At 43.3% G+C, this 22,848-nt stretch overlaps 1 protein-coding gene across 1 annotated transcript in view; it reads right to left on the reverse strand.

Annotated features, from left to right (window-relative positions):
- The window catches only part of PTPRN2 (protein tyrosine phosphatase receptor type N2), a 1,389,072-nt gene that overhangs the window by 924,777 nt on the left and 441,447 nt on the right, over positions 1 to 22,848 (reverse strand). Inside the window, exon 6 of the mRNA XM_075315450.1 lies at positions 2,670 to 3,105. Within this exon, the coding sequence (XP_075171565.1) occupies positions 2,670 to 3,105 (436 nt within the window). The remainder of the gene's footprint in view (positions 1 to 2,669; positions 3,106 to 22,848) is intronic.

Here is a 22,848-nt window from a genome sequence, read left to right on the forward strand (position 1 = left end):
GAGGGATCTATTTCAAGTGTTTATTTCTGCTAATGTTGATGGTTATGGCTTACAGCCAACGAAAAGCCAAAATTCATTATCTAATAAAATTAGAATAATTACCACAAAACACCTAAAAAGGCTTACTAAGTGTTTACAATGGTCACTTAGTCTGGTTTAGTAGGCTACACAATCATGGGGAAGACTGCTGACTTGACGGATGTTCAGAAGGCAGTCATTGACACACTCCATAAGGAACATAAGCCACAAAAGGTCATTGCTAAATAAGCTGGCTGTTCAGAGAGTGTTGTATCCAAGCATATTAATGGACAGTTGAGTGAAAGGAAAAAAAGTGGTAGAAAAAGGTGCACAAGCAACCAGAATAACCACAGCCTTGATAGGATTGTTAAAAAAAGGCCATTCATAAATTTGGAGAAGATTCACAAGGAGTGGACTGCTGCTGGAGTCAGTGCTTCAAGAGCCACCACACACAGACGTATCCAGGACATGGGCTACAAGTGTCGTATTCCTTGTGTGAAGCCACTCATGACCAATAGACAACACCAGAAGCGTCTTCCCTGGGCCAAGGAGAAAAAGAACTGGACTGTTGCTCAGTGGCCCAAAGTGTTGTTTTCAGATGAAAGTAAATTTTGCATTTCATTTGGAAATCAATGTCCTAGAGTTTGGAGGAAGAGTGGAGAGGCCACAATCCAAGCTACTTGAGATCTAGTGTGAAGTTTCCACAATCAGTTATGGTTTGGGGAGCCATGACTTGCCTGACCTAAGCCCCATAGAGAATCTATGTTGTATTGTCAAGAGAAAGATGAGAGACACCAGACCCAACAATGCAGAAGAACTGCAGGCTGCTATCAAAGCAACCTTGGCTTCCATAACACCTCAGCAGTGCCACAGTCTGATTGCCTCCATGGCACACCGCATTGATGCAATAATTCATGCAAAAGGAGCCCCGACCATGTATTGGGTGCATTTACTGTACAGACTTTTTAGTTGGCGCCAACATTTCTGAGTTTAAAATCAGTTTTTTCAGTTGGTCTAATATAATATTCTAATTTTCTGAGATAATGACTTTTGGGCTTCAACATTAACAGAAATAAACACTTGATATAAATCCCCCAGTGTGTAATGACTCTATATAATATATAGGAATAAATCACTCTGTGTGTAATGACTCTATATAATATATAGGAATAAATCACTCTGTGTGTAATGACTCTATATAATATATAGGAATAGATCACTCTGTGTGCAATGACTCTATATAATATATGCATTTCACTTTATGTATTGAATTACTAAAGTAAATTAACTTTTTGCTGATATTCTAATTTATTGAGATACTCTCATCTATGGGATATGTTTTCTTTAGTTTGGTGATGATTTTAGACACCAAATATGCCATTTTTGAGAAAGAAAGTAAGAAAGAAAGAAAGAAAGAAAGAAAGAGAAAAAGTAAGAAAAGGAAAGAGAAAATGAAAGATAGAACCAGAATCTATCTATCCATCCAAATATTTTTTGCGTGCTTACTAGAAAATTGTGTTTTTGATCATAATACCAATGTCTGGTATTACTTTATCTAGTTTGGGTGCTGCCTGCATTTATTTATTTATTTTATTTGTCAGGCTGGACACCAAGATTTTTTAGCTGATGCTGCTTCCTATATAATTTTTATAGATTGATAGCTAAAAAAAATATTACAACCTCCCATCCATCCAGCACACCTATGCTTGCTGGTCATATTCTTTGAAAGAATGCTCCCCTAAGCGATAACTCTTAAATGCAACTTTGGGTGGCCATCTGGCAGATGATTCAAGATGAATATAAATAGAAAGATACAATGATGGCTAGAGAGAGAGACAGGCAGACAGACAGATACAATAAAAATGGAAAAAAACCTCCAAAAGCAAAAATCAAGTAGAAAAGTAATTTTTAACCACCTAACAATGTTTCAGTACTTGTGAGGACCCTTCTTACTCTACTTGATTTTTGTCTTTGGGGTGCTGCTTCCATTTTTATTGTCTCTTCAGGATTGATCTTTGCCTGCGAAGCCAGACACACTCATGTTCTCTTCTGGTGCTGGACCTATGTTTTCTTATAGATAGATAGATAGATAGATAGATAGACAGATAGATAGATAGACAGATAGATAGATAGATAGATAGATAGATAGATAGATAGATAGATAGATAGATAGATAGATAAGATAGATCTTGAGAAAGGTTTTGTGAAACGAAACGTTAGCACATGGGCTAACCAAGGTTCCCCTTTTTTTTCTTTGCTTTTTTAGAGTGGTGCCTCCTTTTATTTTTCTGATAGATAAATGGATAGATAGACAGATAGATATATAGTGATAGATAGAGAGATAGTGATAGATAGATAGATCTTGAGAAAGGTTTTGTGAAACGAAACGTTGGCACAATTGTTAACTAAAGTCCCATTTTTTTTTGTTGTTTTTTTAGATAGATAGCTAGGCATAGGTAGACCATTATCATAGACATATCAATAAAAATACAGATCAATTACCAAGTATTAACTAAGCATTTAACCAGAAATCAATAAAAAAATGCTAATAAAAGGAAAACAATCCATGCACAGAATAAAGTTTCTGTTCTATTAAAAGTTGCCCAATGTGCTATAAGTTAAACAAATATCTGAAAATAAACATGGATTACCATCCACGGCAGTCAGCGGGTCCTTTGGGGCTTCCTGGCGAGAAGTAGATTTATAAATCAGTGCTCCAAGATTTGGCCTTGACAGAACACGAGCTCTTCCTCTCGGAAGAAAAGATTTCATCTGATAACTATCCGTTTCATCATCTTTAGGAAGCCCTCCATCAAGTTGACTAAGTTGTGGTGGACGGTATTTATTGGAATATAAAGATGAAAACGTTGTTTTTCCGTTCAGGTTTAGCTTGTCGGGATTCTGAGACGCTGCCTTTTGGGCCAGGTAGTTTTTTAGAGCTGCCAGTAAAGTCTTTTTTTCAAGATCGGCTTCAGACTCTTGTGGAGGTTTCTCAATTAGAGGCTTCGGTAGCACATTTGAAGGTAAGTCAAGGACTTTTCGATTTGAGGATGGAGCAAATAACAAGGCAGGTTTTCCTTTTGAATTCTGAAATAATCAGTCAAGAAAGTTTAATGGTCTCCAGCAGAAGACAAGGAATAAAAAAAAAAGAAAACAATATGAGCAAAATAATTGTCAACATTCCTATCACAGAGAAATAATGAAGGCAAACTCTCAATTATGTAAGATAAATAGAGAGGCAGAAATAAATAAAAGTCAATTGGTGTAGCTGCAAATAATCTTTAATTAACAATTTTGTTCCTGGATCCCTGAAGATGCATTTGCTTATTTGTAAGAAACTTGATTTCCTAAGAGTAGAATAACATTAAAAAAATGGCAATCTTCTAAATTAAAGAACTTTGTTTATGAAACTTCTAAAAATTTCATTTCAACACACATAAAATACATGTAACGGTCCTTACATCAAAGACTTCAAAGCAAAAGAAAACACTTCTACGAGAAAAGCCTTAGCTTTAGGCGGTGATGTCTTGCAGTTGATTTACCAAGTGCACACCTGTCAAATACTTCAATTTAAAGGGGTACTCTGTTTTAAGTAAATAAAAGTGTTTCTTGCTTAGTGAAAAATTAGACAATTTTCCAATATACTTTAGCTTATTAAAACAAAGGAAGAGGGGGGAAGGGGGGAACAAGCCAAAAACATTTTTTATAGATGGACCTTGAAGAATGTATTTAAAAAGTACACATACTTTAAGAAAAAACTCATTCCCCATTAAGAAACACTTGTATATGGCTGCGTAAATTAAAAAAAAAAAATACAAAATGTATGGTGATTTCAATATGAAAATACACAAAAAGAAATAATATATTTTTTTCTTAAAAAGTTAATATCATACTCATACTGACCCAACGGAAAAAGGTAACATTTACTTATGGCACGTGAAGAATGGTGCAAAAATTTGGAAATATAAAAATATGGCTGATACAGTTAGGTCCAGAAATATTTGGACAGTGACACAAGTTTTGTTATTTTAGCTGTTTACAAAAACATGTTCAGAAATACAATTATATATATAATATGGGCTGAAAGTGCACACTCCCAGCTGCAATATGAGAGTTTTCACATCCAAATTGGAGAAAGGGTTTAGGAATCATCGCTCTGTAATGCATAGCCTCCTCTTTTTCAAGGGACCAAAAGTAATTGGACAAGGGACTCTAAGGGCTGCAATTAACTGTGAAGGCATCTCCCTCGTTAACCTGTAATCAATGAAGTAGTTAAAAGGTCTGGGGTTGATTACAGGTGTGTGATTTTGCATTTGGAAGCTGTTGCTGTGACCAGACAACATGCGGTCTAAGGAACTCTTAATTGAGGTGAAGCAGAACATCCTGAGGCTGAAAAAAAAGAAAAAAATCCATCAGAGAGATAGCAGACATGCTTGGAGTAGCAAAATCAACAGTCGGGTACATTCTGAGAAAAAAAGAATTGACTGGTGAGCTTGGGAACTCAAAAAGGCCTGGGCGTCCACGGATGACAACAGTGGTGGATGATCGCCGCATACTTTCTTTGGTGAAGAAGAACCCGTTCACAACATCAACTGAAGTCCAGAACACTCTCAGTGAAGTAGGTGTATCTGTCTCTAAGTCAACAGTAAAGAGAAGACTCCACGAAAGTAAATACAAAGGGTTCACATCTAGATGCAAACCATTCATCAATTCCAAAAATAGACAGGCCAGAGTTAAATTTGCTGAAAAACACCTCATGAAGCCAGCTCAGTTCTGGAAAAGTATTCTATGGACAGATGAGACCAAGATCAACCTGTACCAGAATGATGGGAAGAAAAAAGTTTGGAGAAGAAAGGGAACGGCACATGATCCAAGGCACACCACATCCTCTGTAAAACATGGTGGAGGCAACGTGATGGCATGGGCATGCATGGCTTTCAATGGAACTGGGTCACTTGTGTTTATTGATGACATAACAGCAGACAACAGTAGCCGGATGAATTCTGAAGTGTACCGGGATATACTTTCAGCCCAGATTCAGCCAAATGCCGCAAAGTTGATCGGACGGCGCTTCATAGTACAGATGGACAATGACCCCAAGCATACAGCCAAAGCTACCCAGGAGTTCATGAGTGCAAAAAAGTGGAACATTCTGCAATGGCCAAGTCAATCACCAGATCTTAACCCAATTGAGCATGCATTTCACTTGCTCAAATCCAGACTTAAGACGGAAAGACCCACAAACAAGCAAGACCTTAAGGCTGCGGCTGTAAAGGCCTGGCAAAGCATTAAGAAGGAGGAAACCCGGCGTTTGGTGATGTCCATGGGTTCCAGACTTAAGGCAGTGATTGCCTCCAAAGGATTCGCAACAAAATATTGAAAATAAAAATTTTTTTTTTGGGTTTGGTTTATTTGTCCAATTACTTTTGACCTCCTAAAATGTGGAGTGTTTGTAAAGAAATGTGTACAATTCCTACAATTTCTATCAGATATTTTTGTTCAAACCTTCAAATTAAATGTTACAATCTGCACTTGAATTCTGTTGTAGAGGTTTCATTTCAAATCCAATGTGGTGGCATGCAGAGCCCAACTCGCGAAAATTGTGTCACTGTCCAAATATTTCTGGACCTAACTGTATGTTGTTGGGTTTTTTAATACTCCCTGTAGAAATGGCTAATCAAAAGTTAAAGGGGACCTATAATCAGATCTGGCCCCTTTAAGCTGTGGCCACCAACAGTGGGCTCTTATATACAGCATTCCAGAATACCGTATATAAGAGCCCACACCGCTCTGTATAATGTAAGAAACAGCTTTTATTATACTCACCTAAAGGGGCGGTTCGGTTCAATGAGTGTTGCTGCTCTCCAGTCCGGCGTCTCCTCACTGCTCTCCTCCTCCTTCAACCCAGCCCAGTGTGAATGATGTATTCTACATTATCCACACAGGCTGGTATTGCGTTCCTGTGCAGGCACACTTTCTGCCCTCAGCAGGGTAGATCAAAGTATTGTAGTGTGCATGCAAGGGCGGTCTTTAACCTTGTGCCTGAGCATTACAGTATTTTGATCTGCTCTCAGTAGGGCAGATCAAAGTGCCCCTGATGTAGGACATGTCATCCACACTGGGCTGGGTAGGAGGATGGCGATCACCGCAGAGAGGAGGGGCCGGACCGGAGAGCAGAGACACCCATTGGACCAGTCCAAAAAAATCCAAGAAAAATCCAGTAATCCCAAACGATAAAAAAATTCCAAAACTTTATTTCACGTTTTAAAATGCCATGGTTAGGACTCCACTAAAAGGGAAACAAATGACGCATTTCAGATCCAACAGGTCCTTACTCATATCTCATACCCATCGGACCAGACTACCTCCTAGGTGAGAGTAATACAAGTGTTTTTTATCTTATATAGAGCGGCCTGGGCTCTTATACAGTGTGTCCACCCATATCCTGTCCACCAGCATTTTTATCTCAAAAACGGAACGTGATAGAGAAAAAAAGTGAATTAAAAAATTGTAGGGCATCATCAATTCAATATAATTCGACACCTTGGATACAGAAATGCTATGATATGAAACCCATGACCCCCCAAAAACATTGAATGCTGGTCACGCATATGTCGCTCATTTAACTTTGATGCTCAAAGTGGCCACCAATAGCGTCGCAGCTTTGTGAGTCTTACATGTTCTAATCATAGCATTTGTGTATGCAAGGTGTCAATTCGTATTGAATTGATGAGGCCCTACAACTTTGTAATTCACTTTTTTCCCTCTATCTCGTTCCGTTTTCGAGATAAAAATGCTTGTTTTCCACCAGGTGGCACTATAGGTGGTTTCATTGCGTAGCGCATGGCTACTTTACTATACCTAGACACCACTTCTATGTCTATAGCTGCCGCTGTTCTCAAGTTAATGGCGGTGGACAGGATATGGGTGGACACACTGTATACAGCACAGCTTTACTTGGGGTGGCCACAGCTTATAGGGGCCAAATCTGGTGACAGGTTCCCTTTAATCATTATGTTATATGTAATCCCAAATAGTTGTATCCATCCAATATCCACTCCGGTTGTTGAATACTAGCCGAAGGGATTTTTTTCCTTTTTAGGGCCGAAGGGTTATATTACCTTCATTTGTTTCCGAAGAAGAAAACAAGATTCTAAAGTTAGCCTGTACCCTTTTCTTTTACCCACATCCTTTCTTATCCCTTGGTTGAACTTATTAGACATATGTCTTTTTTATGAATAATGGAGCTATGTACTAGATCATTGCCAATTTATTTAAAAAATAGGCTTCAAGAAATGATTGGAATGAACCACCTTTAAGTAAAGAAACACCACCGCTCTCTCAAAGCAGATTGCCACTTACTTGATATAATAATGTTACATTTTGGATTTTCTCATAAAACAGAATATTTACCAATGCAGAAAAAACTAAAAGTTGAGACTAAACTAATGAAATTTTACTATTTTTATTTATGACTTTAATTTGCATGCTCTATAAATGTAACTACATTTCCAGGTATTTATAATCAACCATTGAATATTTGACTTCCAATACTATAAAGTAGAATTACTATATATACAACATTTTTAAAAATGTAATTTAAGGCATCGTTCTATATTTTATACATTTATCATTAATTAGTAGTGTTACATTTAATATTGATTTAACTTCGTATTGAAAAAAATAATGTTATAGTTGTTGCAGCAAATAACTTGCCTTCTTTAATTAAGTTTTGGTTTTATGAGTATTTAGCATTTCACTTAAATTATATGCATTTTTGAAGATTTTCTCGTGGTAGAAACACAACTTTACCTACATAAAACATAACAGTTATGAGTGTGAATTATTGATCTGAAAAGACTCATGTGTTAGTTATCATTTTATTGCATTAAATTTGACCTTCAGAATTTTTTACAGTTTTACTGAGCAGAGATTCAGCACAGTTCAATAATGTATAAAGGGTAAAAAGACAGCGGCATTCTAAAAAGAGCTTAGAGTGAGGACCTATAGACATCAGCCAAAAAGCCCTCATTTATTGAATTTTTCTTTTCATATAATTCTTCTTTTTACTTTTTAGTGAAAGGTCATTTAAAGAAGATATTTTTTTCAAATGGGACAAATAATATTGAAACATTTAAAGGAGTTCACCCTTTCTAAAATGACTACATTCCCCCAAGTAAAATAATAAAACCAATACTCACTTCCATGCCAATGTCATACCAGTGATGTTTGCACTGACTCTCCTGGGGATTGCATGACATTATTATGTTATTTAATCCCTGTAGCCAATTAGCGGCCACTTAAGTGTCTCCATCTTTGGATATAATTGACATCATGAGGAAGTGAGAGCTGAGGCTACTTTCTCATTTTCTCCAGATGCCTGATTTGTCTGAAGGAGGACAGGAAAGTGATTGCTGATTGGACACAGAGATTAAGGGGAATCTGTCAACAGGTGTTTGCTACCTTAACTGGGAGCAGCATGATGGAGGCAAAGAGATCCTAAATCCAATGATCTATCACTTAGATTACTGAGTGCAGCCATTCTGAGACAAACAGAAATTTTAGATTTAGCCATGTAGCAGAGCTGAGAGAGCTGCCCCCGCCCACACCAGGCGCTCTATAAAGATTGTAAATGGAAAGTGAGTTGTCAATCATAGGAGGGGCCATACTGGACTGCCATGCATGTGAATTTGTAGTCCGAGCAATGATAGGTGTCCTGCTGCTTAAACATACCAAATAAACAAAAGATTGGACCTTCACAAGTCAGGCCTCCCTGAATTTTCTGTTTTAACCCTTGCAGTATGCTGGCTTCAGCTTACATACCAAAAAGCTGCTGACAGATTCCCTATAAATGACATAATAATGGCACGTGATACCAGGAGAAGCAGTGGGGTGTTGATAGGTTTCCTCAAAGCCCCTATTTCTACCATATGGCTGGGCTTCAAAAGGGATCATTTATTTCATAATACCCAGTGTTTTTTAGGAAATCAAGGAACACTGCAAGTTCCAGACCCCTAAGGGGACTTATTACAATAAAACATTGTAAAAAACATTAAACTATATTTAAAAAAATACCCAAAATTTCCCCACTAACAGTTACATCATATTTTGTATCCTTGACTATTATGCAGGCTCACACACTGAGCTCGTATCTCTCACGGCAGATCATGGTTGAATTATTCTAACAGCTGTGGATTGAGCAGATCTTCTCCAGTGGTTGTAAACCTGTTAAATGCTGCAGTCAATGTCTGACAGTGGCAATTAATGTGCACCAGCAAGAGGGCGTGATGAATTAATGGGGCAGTATTGGAGTCTGCTGAAGACCCCCATTCTCGTTATGACCGTTCTCCTGTGAAAGCCAGAGTTTAGCTGGGGTTCATAAGGCTGCTTTCACATTTAGTTTTTACCCACGTTCAGTGGTCCCTTTGGGGCTTTCGTCTGAACACACCCACAAAACGGATTTCGGACGCATGCGCCGACGGGGCCATTGACTATAATGGTGCAGACGGAGTCAGCGTGTGCTCTGTCTTGCACTATTTTCGGGCATATACAGGCGGACACACAGATGTAGCAGACTATGTCTGCCATATACAGTAAAACTGATGTAGGTCAGTTTTACTGTATAGTAAAGATTCTTTACTAAAGAACCCAAAAAAAAAGTGGAATTGCACTTTTTTGTAATTTCAACAAATTTGAAATTTTTTCCCCCACTTTCTAGTGCATTACATGATAAAATGAGTGGTTTCCTTCAAAAGCACAACTTGTCCTGCAAAAAAACAAGCCTCATTCGGTTATGTGGATGGAAAAATAAAAAAAGTTATGGCTCTTGAAAAAACAAGGAAGAAAACAAGAAAACAAACAAAAAAAAAGCCCAGTCATGAAGGGGTTATGATTTTTATAATGTATTGAACATCTAAATATTTACATATTTGACTTTTTTGTGGGTTTTTTTTTTTCATGCAGACTGCTCTAAATATGGCGTTGTTTTTTTTCTATGACAGTCTTATAACACTAATATATGGTTTATACGCTGACTGCATAATAAATGTATTAAGGCTGCTTTCACACTACGTTTTTTTAACATGCATCCTGAACGTTTTTTTAGCGCAAAAACGGATCCAGTGCAAATGCATTTTCATTTCAATGCATTTGCAATGGACTCGCGTCAACATGCGTTCACATGCGTTTGCGTGCGTTATAGTGAGGATCCAGCGACTTGCAGTTTTTTAACATCTTTCAAAAGAGCTACTTGTAGTATTTTTGACTCCAAACAAAGAGCCTCATGGTTATAATTTAGAGTCTCATTTTGGGCAGCACCGGACAAGGTATGGCATAAACCCTCCAGTGTGACCCCGAGACAGCACACTCCAGAAACAATCTGAATAAACAAGAGCACTAGGAGTATTATTTGCAAAAGTAGAAATTTATTATAAGTATCAATAAATAGCAAAAAAGTAGACAAAGGACATTTAACAAGCAAGATGAAGGGAAATAAATACCTGGGTCCCATAGACCACACTGTAAAAAACCCTTTATGGGATCAATATCTAGGGACTAAATCAGGCTGATTCACAGGTGATCAAAATACAGTTATATGGAGTACTAGATCACATAGATCCCAATAGTAAAATAATGAGTCCTGTGAGTCAAGCCTAATTTTATCAATGCCCCCATACTAGTACATACATGGTTGCCGAGCCAAACAGTGATATGTAGGATATTCACATAGTCTCACCGACCAAAAAAGTAGCGGCAGACCTACGTTCTCATTGTAGTATTTACAGGGCAACCGGGGGTGCTTACCTAAATACAATGGTGGTTTAGGGGAGCCAGGCCAGACCAGAGGGAACCTCCGACGGCCGTTTCGCGGTGGACGCCGCTTCTTCCGGGAGGAGTGAGTGCGGTGCACAGGGAAACGCGCCGTCCTTTTGAATACCCGTCACCGGGTCACGTGATGTAAATCACGTGACCGGATGCCACAGGAGTTAAGGACGCCAGCGCAACCGCACAGCGTAATCCCGGACCGCGCATAAATGCGCATGCGCAGGACACGCTGGGGAGTGCGGCGTCACAGCTCCTAGGCAACAGGAGGGACGCAGAAGGAGCGAGACGCCACTCCGGACCGAGAGGCACCTTTACGGTACCAAATGGTCCAACGGACGCCACACTCAAACCGCGCCCCCCCTGGTGGCGGAATAGGAAAGGCAGAAAGGGATATATATCAATAGAGTTTTTTGATACATAGACATGTGTGTTCAAAAAGTAAACACACCTTGTATTTTCCCCTTTTTTCTAAATATTAATAATTTTTGTCTTTAACACCTTGATACTGTCCTTCCTTTTGAATTCGGCAAGGCAGATTAATGAATACCTCTATTAATCCAATTTATGATTCCCACAGGTGCCATTTTTCCATTTTGAGTAACTGTCACGCTTATTGGTGGTGACGCGTCCCCCTCTGAGCTGGCTGACTGGTGGACTCGATGATGTATGCCTCCTGTGGGAATCTATTAGGGTCATGTGTCTTTTTGAACACACATGTCTATGTATCAAAAAACTCTATTGATATATATCCCTTTCTGCCTTTCCTATTCCGCCACCAGGGGGGGCGCGGTTTGAGTGTGGCGTCCGTTGGACCATTTGGTACCGTAAAGGTGCCTCTCGGTCCGGAGTGGCGTCTCGCTCCTTCTGCGTCCCTCCTGTTGCCTAGGAGCTGTGACGCCGCACTCCCCAGCGTGTCCTGCGCATGCGCATTTATGCGCGGTCCGGGATTACGCTGTGCGGTTGCGCTGGCGTCCTTAACTCCTGTGGCATCCGGTCACGTGATTTACATCACGTGACCCGGTGACGGGTATTCAAAAGGACGGCGCGTTTCCCTGTGCACCGCACTCACTCCTCCCGGAAGAAGCGGCGTCCACCGCGAAACGGCCGTCGGAGGTTCCCTCTGGTCTGGCCTGGCTCCCCTAAACCACCATTGTATTTAGGTAAGCACCCCCGGTTGCCCTGTAAATACTACAATGAGAACGTAGGTCTGCCGCTACTTTTTTGGTCGGTGAGACTATGTGAATATCCTACATATCACTGTTTGGCTCGGCAACCATGTATGTACTAGTATGGGGGCATTGATAAAATTAGGCTTGACTCACAGGACTCATTATTTTACTATTGGGATCTATGTGATCTAGTACTCCATATAACTGTATTTTGATCACCTGTGAATCAGCCTGATTTAGTCCCTAGATATTGATCCCATAAAGGGTTTTTTACAGTGTGGTCTATGGGACCCAGGTATTTATTTCCCTTCATCTTGCTTGTTAAATGTCCTTTGTCTACTTTTTTGCTATTTATTGATACTTATAATAAATTTCTACTTTTGCAAATAATACTCCTAGTGCTCTTGTTTATTCAGATTGTAGTATTTTTGAGCTGCGTCCAAATACTGTTTTCCACTGGATCCTGACTGTACTGCATGCAAACGCATGTGAACGCTAGCATGCTGATAGACAGGATCCTTTTGGGCAGAAACCAGCCTGGCGTGATCAGAGTCTCTCTTTCTGTCTCTCTCTGTCTCTTGGCCTCTATCTCTCTTTGTTGGTCTCTCCCTCTCACCCCCTCTCTCATACTCACTGATCACCGGCGCGGCGCTGCACAGCTGTCACACTGTTCTGGCGGCTTCTCTTTTGAAAATGCCGGCCGCTCATTATTCCATCTCGTGTTCACTGCTTCCCCTGCCCACCGGCGCCTATGATTAGTTGCAGTCAGACACGCCCCCACGCTAAGTGACAGCTGTCTCATTGCAACCAATCACAGCTGCCGGTGGGCGGGTCTATGACGTGCGGTACAATAAATAAATAATTTAAAAAAAAATGTCGTGCTGTCCTTCCGAATTTTGATACCAGCCAAAGTAAAGCCACAAGGCTAAAGGTTGGTATTCTCAGGATGGGGAGCCCCACGTTATGGGGAGCCTCCCAGCCTACAAATATCAGCCAGCAGCCACCCGGAATTGCCGCATCCATTAGATGCGACAGTCCCGGGACTCTACCTGGCTCATCCCGAATTGCCCTGGTTCGGTGGCAATTGGGGTAATAAGGAGTTAATGCCAACCCATAGCTGCCACTAAGTCCTAGGTTAATCATGGCAGGCATCTATGGGACACCACCAATGATTAACCTATAAGAAGTGAAAGTAAATAAACACAAACACTGAAAAATCCCTTATTTGGAATAAAAGACAAAAAAAAACCACCCTCTTTCACCACTTTATTAAAATCCCCAAATATTCCTCCAGGTCCGATGTAATCCACACTAGGTCCCACGACACTTTCAGCTTTGCTACATCGGAAGCTGACAGGAGCGGCAGTAGAGCACCTCCACTCGCTGTGAGCTCCACAGAGCAACTGAAGTGAGTCGAGTTATCAGCGGTGACGTCACGCAGGTAGTGCTGGTGTGTGTCCGGTGATGATGGGGGCTGTAGTGCCGGTGTGTGCGGTGATGATGAGTGCGCTAGTGCCTGCGTGTGTGCGGTGATGATGGGGGCGGTAGTGTTTGTGTGTGCGGTGATGATGGGGATGGTAGTGTCTGCGTGTGTGCGGTAATGATGAGGGTGGTAGTGCCAGTGTGTGTGCGGTGATGATGGGGATGGTAGTGCATGCGTGTGTGCAGTGATGATGGGGGCGGTAGTGTCTGTGTGTGTGCGGTGATGATGGGGGCGGTAGTGGCAGTGTGTGCGGTGATGATGAGTGCGGTAGTGCCTACGTGCGTGCGGTGATGATAGGTGCAGTAGTGCATGCGTGTAAGCGGTGATGATGGATGCGGTAGTGACGGTTTGTGCGGTGATGATGGGGGCAGTAGTGTCTGTCTCTCTCTTTCTTTCTCTTTCTCTCTCTCTATTTTTCTCTCTCTTTTTCTGTCTCTATCTTTTTTTCCCTCTCTTTTTCTCTCTCTTTTTCTCTCTCTCTTTTTCTCTCTCTTTTTTCTCTCTCTCTATTTTTTCTCTCTTGCTTTCTCTTTTTTTCCTCTCTTGCTCTCTTTTTTCTCTCTCGCTCTCTTTTTCTCTCTCGCTTTCTCTTTTTTCTCTCTTGCTCTCTTTTTTTCTCTTTTTTTCTCTCGCTTTTTCTCTTTCACTCTCTTTTTCTATCAAGTTCAGTTCCCCTCACTCCCGATCACATGACTCCAATACCCGCCCATAATTTCAAGTGACAGGATCCTGTAAAATAACACATGCGTTTGCATGCGTTTCCCTTTGGAAAAACAGGATCCATTTTTGCAGCAAAAAAACGTTTAGGACGCATGTTAAAAAAACGTAGTGTGAAAGCAGCCTTATAAATACTGATGGGCAAACTCTGACTGTAAAAACCTGGATCCATGCGGGATAGCAAGTATCCGTGCACCGACCCAGGGCCCGGAGTTCTCTGGTAACTCTGGGTAACTATCCTGATCCGGCCATCCAAATATTTAAAAAAATAAATAAAAAAGAAAGAAAATAGAAAGAAAGCAGGCGCGTTATACTTACCAGTTTCCCGTGTGGCTGTAACACTACTTCCAGGGACACTGATTAACCTCATACATATGCACTGCTTTTCAAGCCCACCAGCAGTCATGGCGTCCGTGATTGATTGCAGTTAGACCGCACCCCCACCCTGTGTGACAGCGTGTCTGATTGCTTGGAATCGCACACACTGTGTGTGACTCTATTGTGGTGTAAAAATAAATAAATAAAATATTTGGCATAGGGTCCCCCCATATTATGATACCCAGTGCAGATAAAGCATATGGCTACAGGCTACAGGCTGCACCCACCAACCGTGTGCTTCTCTTGGTTGTGTATCAAAATAAGAGGGACCCCATTCGGCTTTTTAAATTATTTAAATTAATAATTTTAAAAACAGCATGCAGTCCTCCACAATTTTGATACCCCACCGTGGTAAAGCCAACAGCTGAAAGCTGGTACTTTCAGGCTGGGGAGGCCCACGTTTATTGGATGTGACGATTACGGTACTTTACCCAGCTTATTCTGACTGTCCTGGTGCAGTGGCAATCAGGGTAATATCAGGGGTTAATGACAGATCACAGCTGCCACTAAGCCTTAGATTAGTAATGGGAGGCATCTATGAGTCCCCCCATTACTAATCTTAAAGTGAAACAAAATAAACACAAACACCAAAATAAATCCTTCAAATGAAATAAAATACAAAAAACCCACTTACTTTCTCTCCTTTATTAACCCCAAACACCCAGTTCCGACGTAATCCACACGAGGTACCACAACAATTCTGGCCCTGCTACATACTGAAGTCACACCGCACGAGCACAGAACATGTCCACATGCTGTGGACTTCAGGCAAATACTGACTGAGCCACAGTGATAAGTGGTGACATCACTCAGTTTATTTGCGATCATAACTGGAGTTTCCAACGGTACCCCACCTGTGACCTCAGGAAACCTCATTAAGCTCAGTGACCTCACCTTAGGGATAATGAGCGGCCTCAGACGTAGTGTAAAGGCCCAGTCACACATAATGACTTACCAGCGATCCCAAAAACGACCTGATAGGGATCGCTGGTAAGTCGCAGGGAGGTCGCTGGTGAGATGTCACACAGTCAGATCTTACCAACGATGCAGGAACAATACAGGTCGCAGTAGCGATCTGTATAACGATCTCAGTAGTCACTGTGACCCTGTCACACAGTGTCAAACACAGCGATGTGTCCTGCCCAGCAGGACATCGCCTTTGAAGTAAATGGCTTGGACCATTCTGCAATGACTAGCGATCTCACAGCAGGGGCCTGATCGCTGGTAGATGTCACACATAACGAGATCGCTAACGGGATCGCTACTGCGTCACAGAAATCGTGACTCAGCAGCGATCTCGCTAGCGATTTCGTTATGTGTGACGGTACCTTTAAGGCCGCGTGGAGACTGGTAAGTATAATATGCTTGCTCTAATCCCCCTAGCCCTTCTACCACCATTCAAAAGCGCATGATTCGGGTCCTCATAAAATTCATCAGATTGTAAGCTTGTTGTAAGTAGGGCTCTCACTGTCACGCACTGACTAGGGGAGGCCCGGAGTGAGGCCAAATACACAATAAAACAAGGGCAATACCACGACAAAGAAGGGGTACACCAGGGACACTTTAATAACAGTGGGCTCTAGCACTAGTGACAGGGAAGATAGGCACCTCCTCACTTATCTGCCACTGTACCCTGCACTCTTAGCCAGTCCCTATGCAGGTCCCTCACCTGTCACCTAGCCAGAACCTGAAGCCCTGAGGTGATCCTACAATGGTCCCTGGCTAGGGAGTGGGTAGGTTACGGACACTAGCCTCACCCCTACACTGAAACAACACATCGGGAAAGAAAGACAGATGGGAACAACACCACAACAAACTGTTGCAGTCAGCACCGAGACTGCAGCCACACCAGCAACTCCAAGAGAGGGTTTCAGTAGCTCCTTTCGCCTCCAAAACCAGAATCCTAATGAATCAAGAATAACCGGCACCCTCTGCTGGTAGCAGAGGGCATATAAAGGGATTAGGAGTGGTCCCAAAGCAGAAACACCTGGGATGGTAATTGTCATGCTTGCTGTCAAGGAATACTACCATTAAACATAAAACTGCAAAGGAAAGGAAAACACATTTAAATACCAGAGTCTCGCAGGGGAAAATGAGCCTAAGACCCAAAACCTGCCACTAAACTCCTACAGCAGAGAGAGAACCGTGACATTCACTCTTCTTGGTTACAGATGAGTGAACCTTCAGTCTCGAGGCTTGGGGTTCGGTCTCAGAAAATGACGTGAATCCTTGTGGTGAGTATCGCACTGTGCTCGTCTGTGAGTGCTGCGCAGCATTGTGTGCACTGCGGGAAGTGTGTGATCGGCTCAAATTTGACTTACAATCTGCATTTTAAGATGTTTTGTTCACGGAAACATTGAAAAAAACAAAACAAAAAAACACCATCCACCTCCAGAAGTGTTTTGCTGTGTGCTAAAAGCAAAACACTTCCAGAGGTGGGTGGTGCTTTTTTTTTAACATTTCTCCATGAACAAAACATCTTAGAACGCAAAATGTAAGGCAAATTTAAGCTGATCACACACTTCCCGCAGCGCGCACAATCTTGCGCATCACCCAGACACCAGCACAGCGTGATACTCACCACAGGTTTTTTTCACGTCATTTTCCGTGCCCAAACCCCGAGCCTCGAGACTGAACATTCGCAAATCTCTACTCTTGGGTATGTGTTGAACTATGTCTTATTACGTAATGTCTTAATTTGTTTCTACAAGTATCATTTGATGTGTAAAGTGCTGCAGAATATATTGGTCACGTACAAATTAAAATTATTATTATGTGACTACTTTGGAAACTGATTTGCATCTCAGCTATAGACTGTAAATTAGTGACTAATCCTACAGCAGTTAAATTACTTGCACACATTTTATAAAGCAAATAATTGCTTTAACCGAGAAATATTTGGAGCATGACAAAACATACTCTGACATCATCGGATCTCAAAATACAGGTAAAAACTGAACTTTTGTACAAACAGTGAACTTTTGTTGAATCTAAATGAATACCAAACACCTAGTGCCTTCCCACGTTACATGAAAAAAAAAGTAATTGTATTGTCTTGCCATTGCATTATTGTTTGTCAGAATGTTCTGGAAAGAAAGCCTCTGAGGTTATTAGTATGCAAACCTAAGATGCCTTACACAAGTATATGCTAGAGTTAACCCACCATGTTTGCTAGCCACTGATGTCTTGTAACACTGTCACTGATAATCTTAAACTAGTATGTTAAGCGGGCTTTACATGCTACGATTTCGCTACATCGATCTCGTTGGGGTCACGGATTTTGTGACGCACATCCGGCCGCTGTAGCGATGTCGTAGCGTGTGACTCCTAGGAGCGATTTTGGATCGTTGCAAAAACGTCCAAAATCGCTCCTCGTTGACATGGGGGTCCGCTCCCAATTATCGCTGCTGTCACTGAGGCGAAGTTGATCCTCGCCCCTGTGGCAGCACACATCGCTACGTGTGACGCCGCAGGAACGAGGATCATCTCCTTACCTGCCTCCGGCCACAATGCGGAAGGAAGGAGGTGGGCGGGATGTTACGTCCCGCTCATCTCCGCCCCTCCGCTATCAGTGGGCGGCCGCTTAGTGATGTTGCTGTTACGCCAAACGGACCGCCCAATTAGAAAGGTGGCGGTTCGCCGGTCACAGCGACGTCGAAGGCCTTTAAGTACGTGTGACGGGGGTACGCGATTTTGTGCGCGACGGACAGCGTTATGCCCGTTGCGCACAAACGATGGGGGCGGGTCTCATGCTAGCGATATCGGGCCGGATATCGCAGCATGTAAAGCCACCCTTAGTGTCACGGGGTATGTACAGATGGGACAGGGGCTTCTAAGCTGACCCTAAGCTGGGGACCCTGCGCTGTCCCTTATCTCAAAGGTAGGCTTGATAGTAGTCAGGTTCGAGCCCCTAGCATGACCATGTCTCCTGTCCGAGCTCTGATACTACTCTCCCCCACCCAGGGAGCGGGCCGGAAACTCAGTAACCAAACCCCACAAATAGGCACAGAAAAGGGTAAATGAACATTTGCACACACTGCACTTTAACACGAAGGGAGGACAGTATGTGAACTGGGGAGAAAAGCAAAAGGAGTAGGGAATTAACGCACAACTGGAGGACTCACAAACCACGTGAAACCACAACTTGTAGATCACCAGATAACAGGACAACCACAGGAACCGAGGAAGCAAAACTATAAACGACACTCAGCTCCATTATCCAGAGCCTTATAAAAGGTGAAGGCAGCTGGTGATCAGCAGCCTGAGCTCCCAGCAGATGATCACAAGCCATCAAGAATTAACTCCTGCTGTACTGGAGAGAAGTGAAGCCAGAACCAGCCGACGCCATGAAAGGCTGTGCAACTAAGTGATCTCAGGCCATTTGTCAATGTCATGATTCGCCTCCCTATCCACATGGCTAGGGGGTGGAGCCTTCTCTCGGACCTCACTTCCGGCCCCTGGATGCCTTAAAAGCTGACACTTCCAGGGAACCAGCGCCGGCTATAAGCTTAGCTCTGCTTTGCCTGTGATTGCTGGTCCTGTGAGTGATATCCTGATCTGTCTGTTCCTGTGCCCCGTGCTCTTGTCTGTGTTCTGTCCCCTGGTCGTCCCTCCTGTCCTGTGTTCCCCCTCCTATTTCCCCACTCGGTTGCTTCCTCCGGTACTGACCTTAGCCTGACTTTGACTTCGCTTCTGCTCGCTCCTCCGGTCCTGCTTCTGCCCGTACGGTGTTTAACCCAGCCTGTCTGACTATTCCTCACATACCCTGCAGTTCTGCCTCTCAGCTGTGCTGATTAGGCAGTGCATGAGAACGCTGTGCATTTCCTTCCTGGTTCTCATTGCTCTGTGTAGTGTCGTCTGCTGCAGAGCTCTGGCTCCCCCTGGTGGCAGCATTACAGTATAGCCGGCCCCAATAGGCTTTATCTCCCATAGGGGAAAAAAAAAAAAAAAGCCATTTAATTCTTGGTAGTGGGATCCAACTTTGCAGGATAACAGACTGTAATGGATCCACTCAGTACTTTGTGCGAGCAAGTAGCCAACCTTACGCAGCTGGTGCAGGATTTGGCTGCAGAGCATCGCACCCTGGTAGCTTCACACAACATTCTGCAGAGTGAGGTTTCTGCTTCTGTGAGGGCCACCTCAGTGGCAGTTACCTCACAAACCGTAGGACAGCATAGTCCCACTGATGTCCAACTGACCTTCCCCGAACCCACGGTGATTCTCCCCGATAAATTCTCGGGGGAGAAAAACCTATTTCGGACATTTAGGGAGAGTTGCAGGCTTCTTTTCACTCTCCGGCCTCGGTCCTCGGGGAATGAGACCCAGCGGGTGGGGATCATCATGTCGTTACTTAGAGGGGGTCCCCAGACCTGGGCGTTTTCCCTACCCCCTTCGGCCCCGGAACGGCATTCGGTTGACCTCTTCTTTGACTCCCTCGGGGTGATATATGACGAACCAGACCGTGTGCGGGTGGCTGAGGACAGGATCATGTGTCTCACTCAGGGAAACCACACTGCTGAGCTATATTGTTCTGAGTTTCGGCAGTGGTCCACTGAGGTACGGTGGAATGATTCTGCACTCAGGTGCTAGTTCCGGAGAGGTCTTTTGGACTCCCTGAAAGACGCTTTGGCTCTGCACCCTCCTCCCAGCACCTTGGATGATGCGATGCCGGAGGCAGTTCGTATGGACCGCAGATTACGGGAAAGAAGGGGAACCATGCGTGAGATTCTGCCCCCTCTACCTAGGGCACCTTCTTTGCCGGCTATGGAACAGATGGAAGTTGGAGCCATCAGTCCAGATGAGAAGGAGAGGAGAAGACGCCGGGATCTCTAGCTGTTTTTTCTATTGTGGACACCATGGACACTGGAGGAAAGACTGCCCGGCTTGCCCCTCCGCTAAACAGTCGTTGGGAAACTTCTAAGTCTGTGTAACAGTCGAGGAGGTTGCCCAGACTATCAGGTACCTTTCCTCTCCTCCAATAAGATACTTCTGAATGTCGACCTCCGGGTCAAGGAGTCGGTCTGGTCTGCTACTGCCTTTGTTGACTGTGGGTCCGCTATGAACTTCATTGACTCTGAGTTGGTCCAAAGATTAGAGTTAGGGACAGTGAGGTTAGAAGGACCCATTCAACTCCTGGCAATTGATAAAACACCGCTGCCTCAAAACCTCATTCGGTTTGCTACAGAAAAATTTACTCTGGTGATCGGGTCTCTGCATTATGAAACTATTTCTTGTTTTGTAATGGCCAATCTCCCTGCTGGATTAGTGTTGGGGTATCCATGGTTAAGGTTACATAATCCCGTTATTGATTGGGAGTGTCGTACCATAGTCAAATGGACTCCTGCTTGTCATAAAAGGTGTTTACAATCTGTACCTGTGTTCTCCGTAAGTCCTGAGGGTCTTCCGGAATACCTGAGGGACTACGGAGACGTATTCTCGGAAAAAGAGGACAAGGTTTTGCCGACTCATCGCCCATATGACTGTGCCATCGATTTACTTCCCAATACCAAATTGCCCAAGGCCCGTTTATATCACCTCTCGGGTCCAGAAAGGGCTGCTATGAAATCGTACATATCTGACAGTATATGTAAAGGGCATATCCGTCCTTCTTCTTGCCCTGTGGCTGCTGGGTTCTTTTTTGTAAAGAAGAAGGATGGAGGATTAAGGCCATGTCTCGATTTCCGAGAATTAAACAAAATTACTGTGAAAAACACGTATCCGCTTCCACTCATCCCTGATCTCTACAACCAACTCTCTGAAGCCCGGTGGTTTACCAAACTAGATCTCAGGGGGGCCTATAATCTTATCCGTATTAGAGAAGGGGATGAGTGGAAAACTGGCTTTCTGACATCAGAGGGGTTATTCGATAATTTGGTGATGCCTTTTGGTCTAACAAATGCCCCTGCGGTGTTTCAAAATTTCATCAACGATATCTTCTCTGATTTTCTTGGTCGTTTTGTGGTCATCTATCTCAATGACATTTTGATTTATTCTGCCGATAAGGATACGCATATTATGCATGTTCGCTCAGTATTACAGAGATTACGTGATAACCATCTGTTTGCCAAGCTTGAAAAATGTGTTTTCTCTGTTCAGGAAATAGCCTTTCTTGGGTTACTCCTTTCTCGTGATGGGTTTAAAATGCACCCATGAAATGTGCAGGCTATCGTGGATTGAGTGCAACCCAGGGATATCAAGGCGCTACAATGTTTTTTGGGTTTCGCAAATTATTATCGAAGGTTCATAAAGGGGTTTTCTCAAATTGCCAAGCCATTGACTGACCTTACACGGAAAGGGGCAGATCTGCAGAACTGGTCGCAAACGGCTGTCCAGGCCTTTCTTGAGTTAAAGGACCGGTTCATGTCCGCCCCGGTCCTGGTACAGCCTGACCTCGAGGCGCCGTTTGTTGTTGAGGTGGACGCCTCAGAGGTGGGGGTGGGAGCTGTTCTCTCTCAGGGCCCTGCTACTCTGACTAATCTGCGACCATGTGCGTTCTTCTCCAAGAAATTCACTTCAGCTGAGAGGAACTATGATGTGGGTAACCGTGAATTATTGGCGGTAAAGTTGGCATTCGAAGAATGGAGGCATTTTTTGGAGGGTGCTGTTCACCGTATTACTGTCATCACTGATCATAAAAACCTTGCATATATCGAGTCCGCCAAGAGATTGACGCCTCGACAAGCGAGGTGGGCTCTTTTCTTTTCTAGATTTCATTTTTGTATTACTTTTCGGCCGGGGTCTAAAAACGTGAGGGCAGATGCACTGTCTCGTAGTTTGGACCCGGTATCACCTCCAGAGCCTCCTTCCTCCATTCTTCCACGAGGGGTGGTGGTCGCTGCCTTGTCGTCCGAGTTAAAGGCTGAGGTCAGGGAGGCCCAGTCCTCAGCGCCATCTTCCGCTCCAGACACTAAACTGTTTGTCCCTTTGCACTTCCGGTTACGAATACTTCAAGAGTTCCATGAGTCCGTACTTAGTGGCCATCCTGGAGTTACAGCCACTCGCAGGGCTGTTGCTCGACTGTTTTGGTGGCCGTCTCTTCACTCAGATGTTGCTCAGTTTGTGTCTGACTGTGCTACATGTGCCCGTGCTAAGGTATGTCGTAACCGGCCGGCCGGGGAACTGGTTCCATTACCTGTTCCTGAAAGACCATGGACCCACTTGTCCATGGATTTCATTACAGACCTCCCTGTCTCAAATGGTATGACTGTGATCTGGGTGGTGGTGGATCGTTTTAGTAAACAGGCACATTTTGTTCCCCTC

This window comes from Anomaloglossus baeobatrachus, chromosome 6 (genome assembly GCF_048569485.1).
Source record: "Anomaloglossus baeobatrachus isolate aAnoBae1 chromosome 6, aAnoBae1.hap1, whole genome shotgun sequence".
NCBI classification, from domain to species: domain Eukaryota; kingdom Metazoa; phylum Chordata; class Amphibia; order Anura; family Aromobatidae; genus Anomaloglossus; species Anomaloglossus baeobatrachus.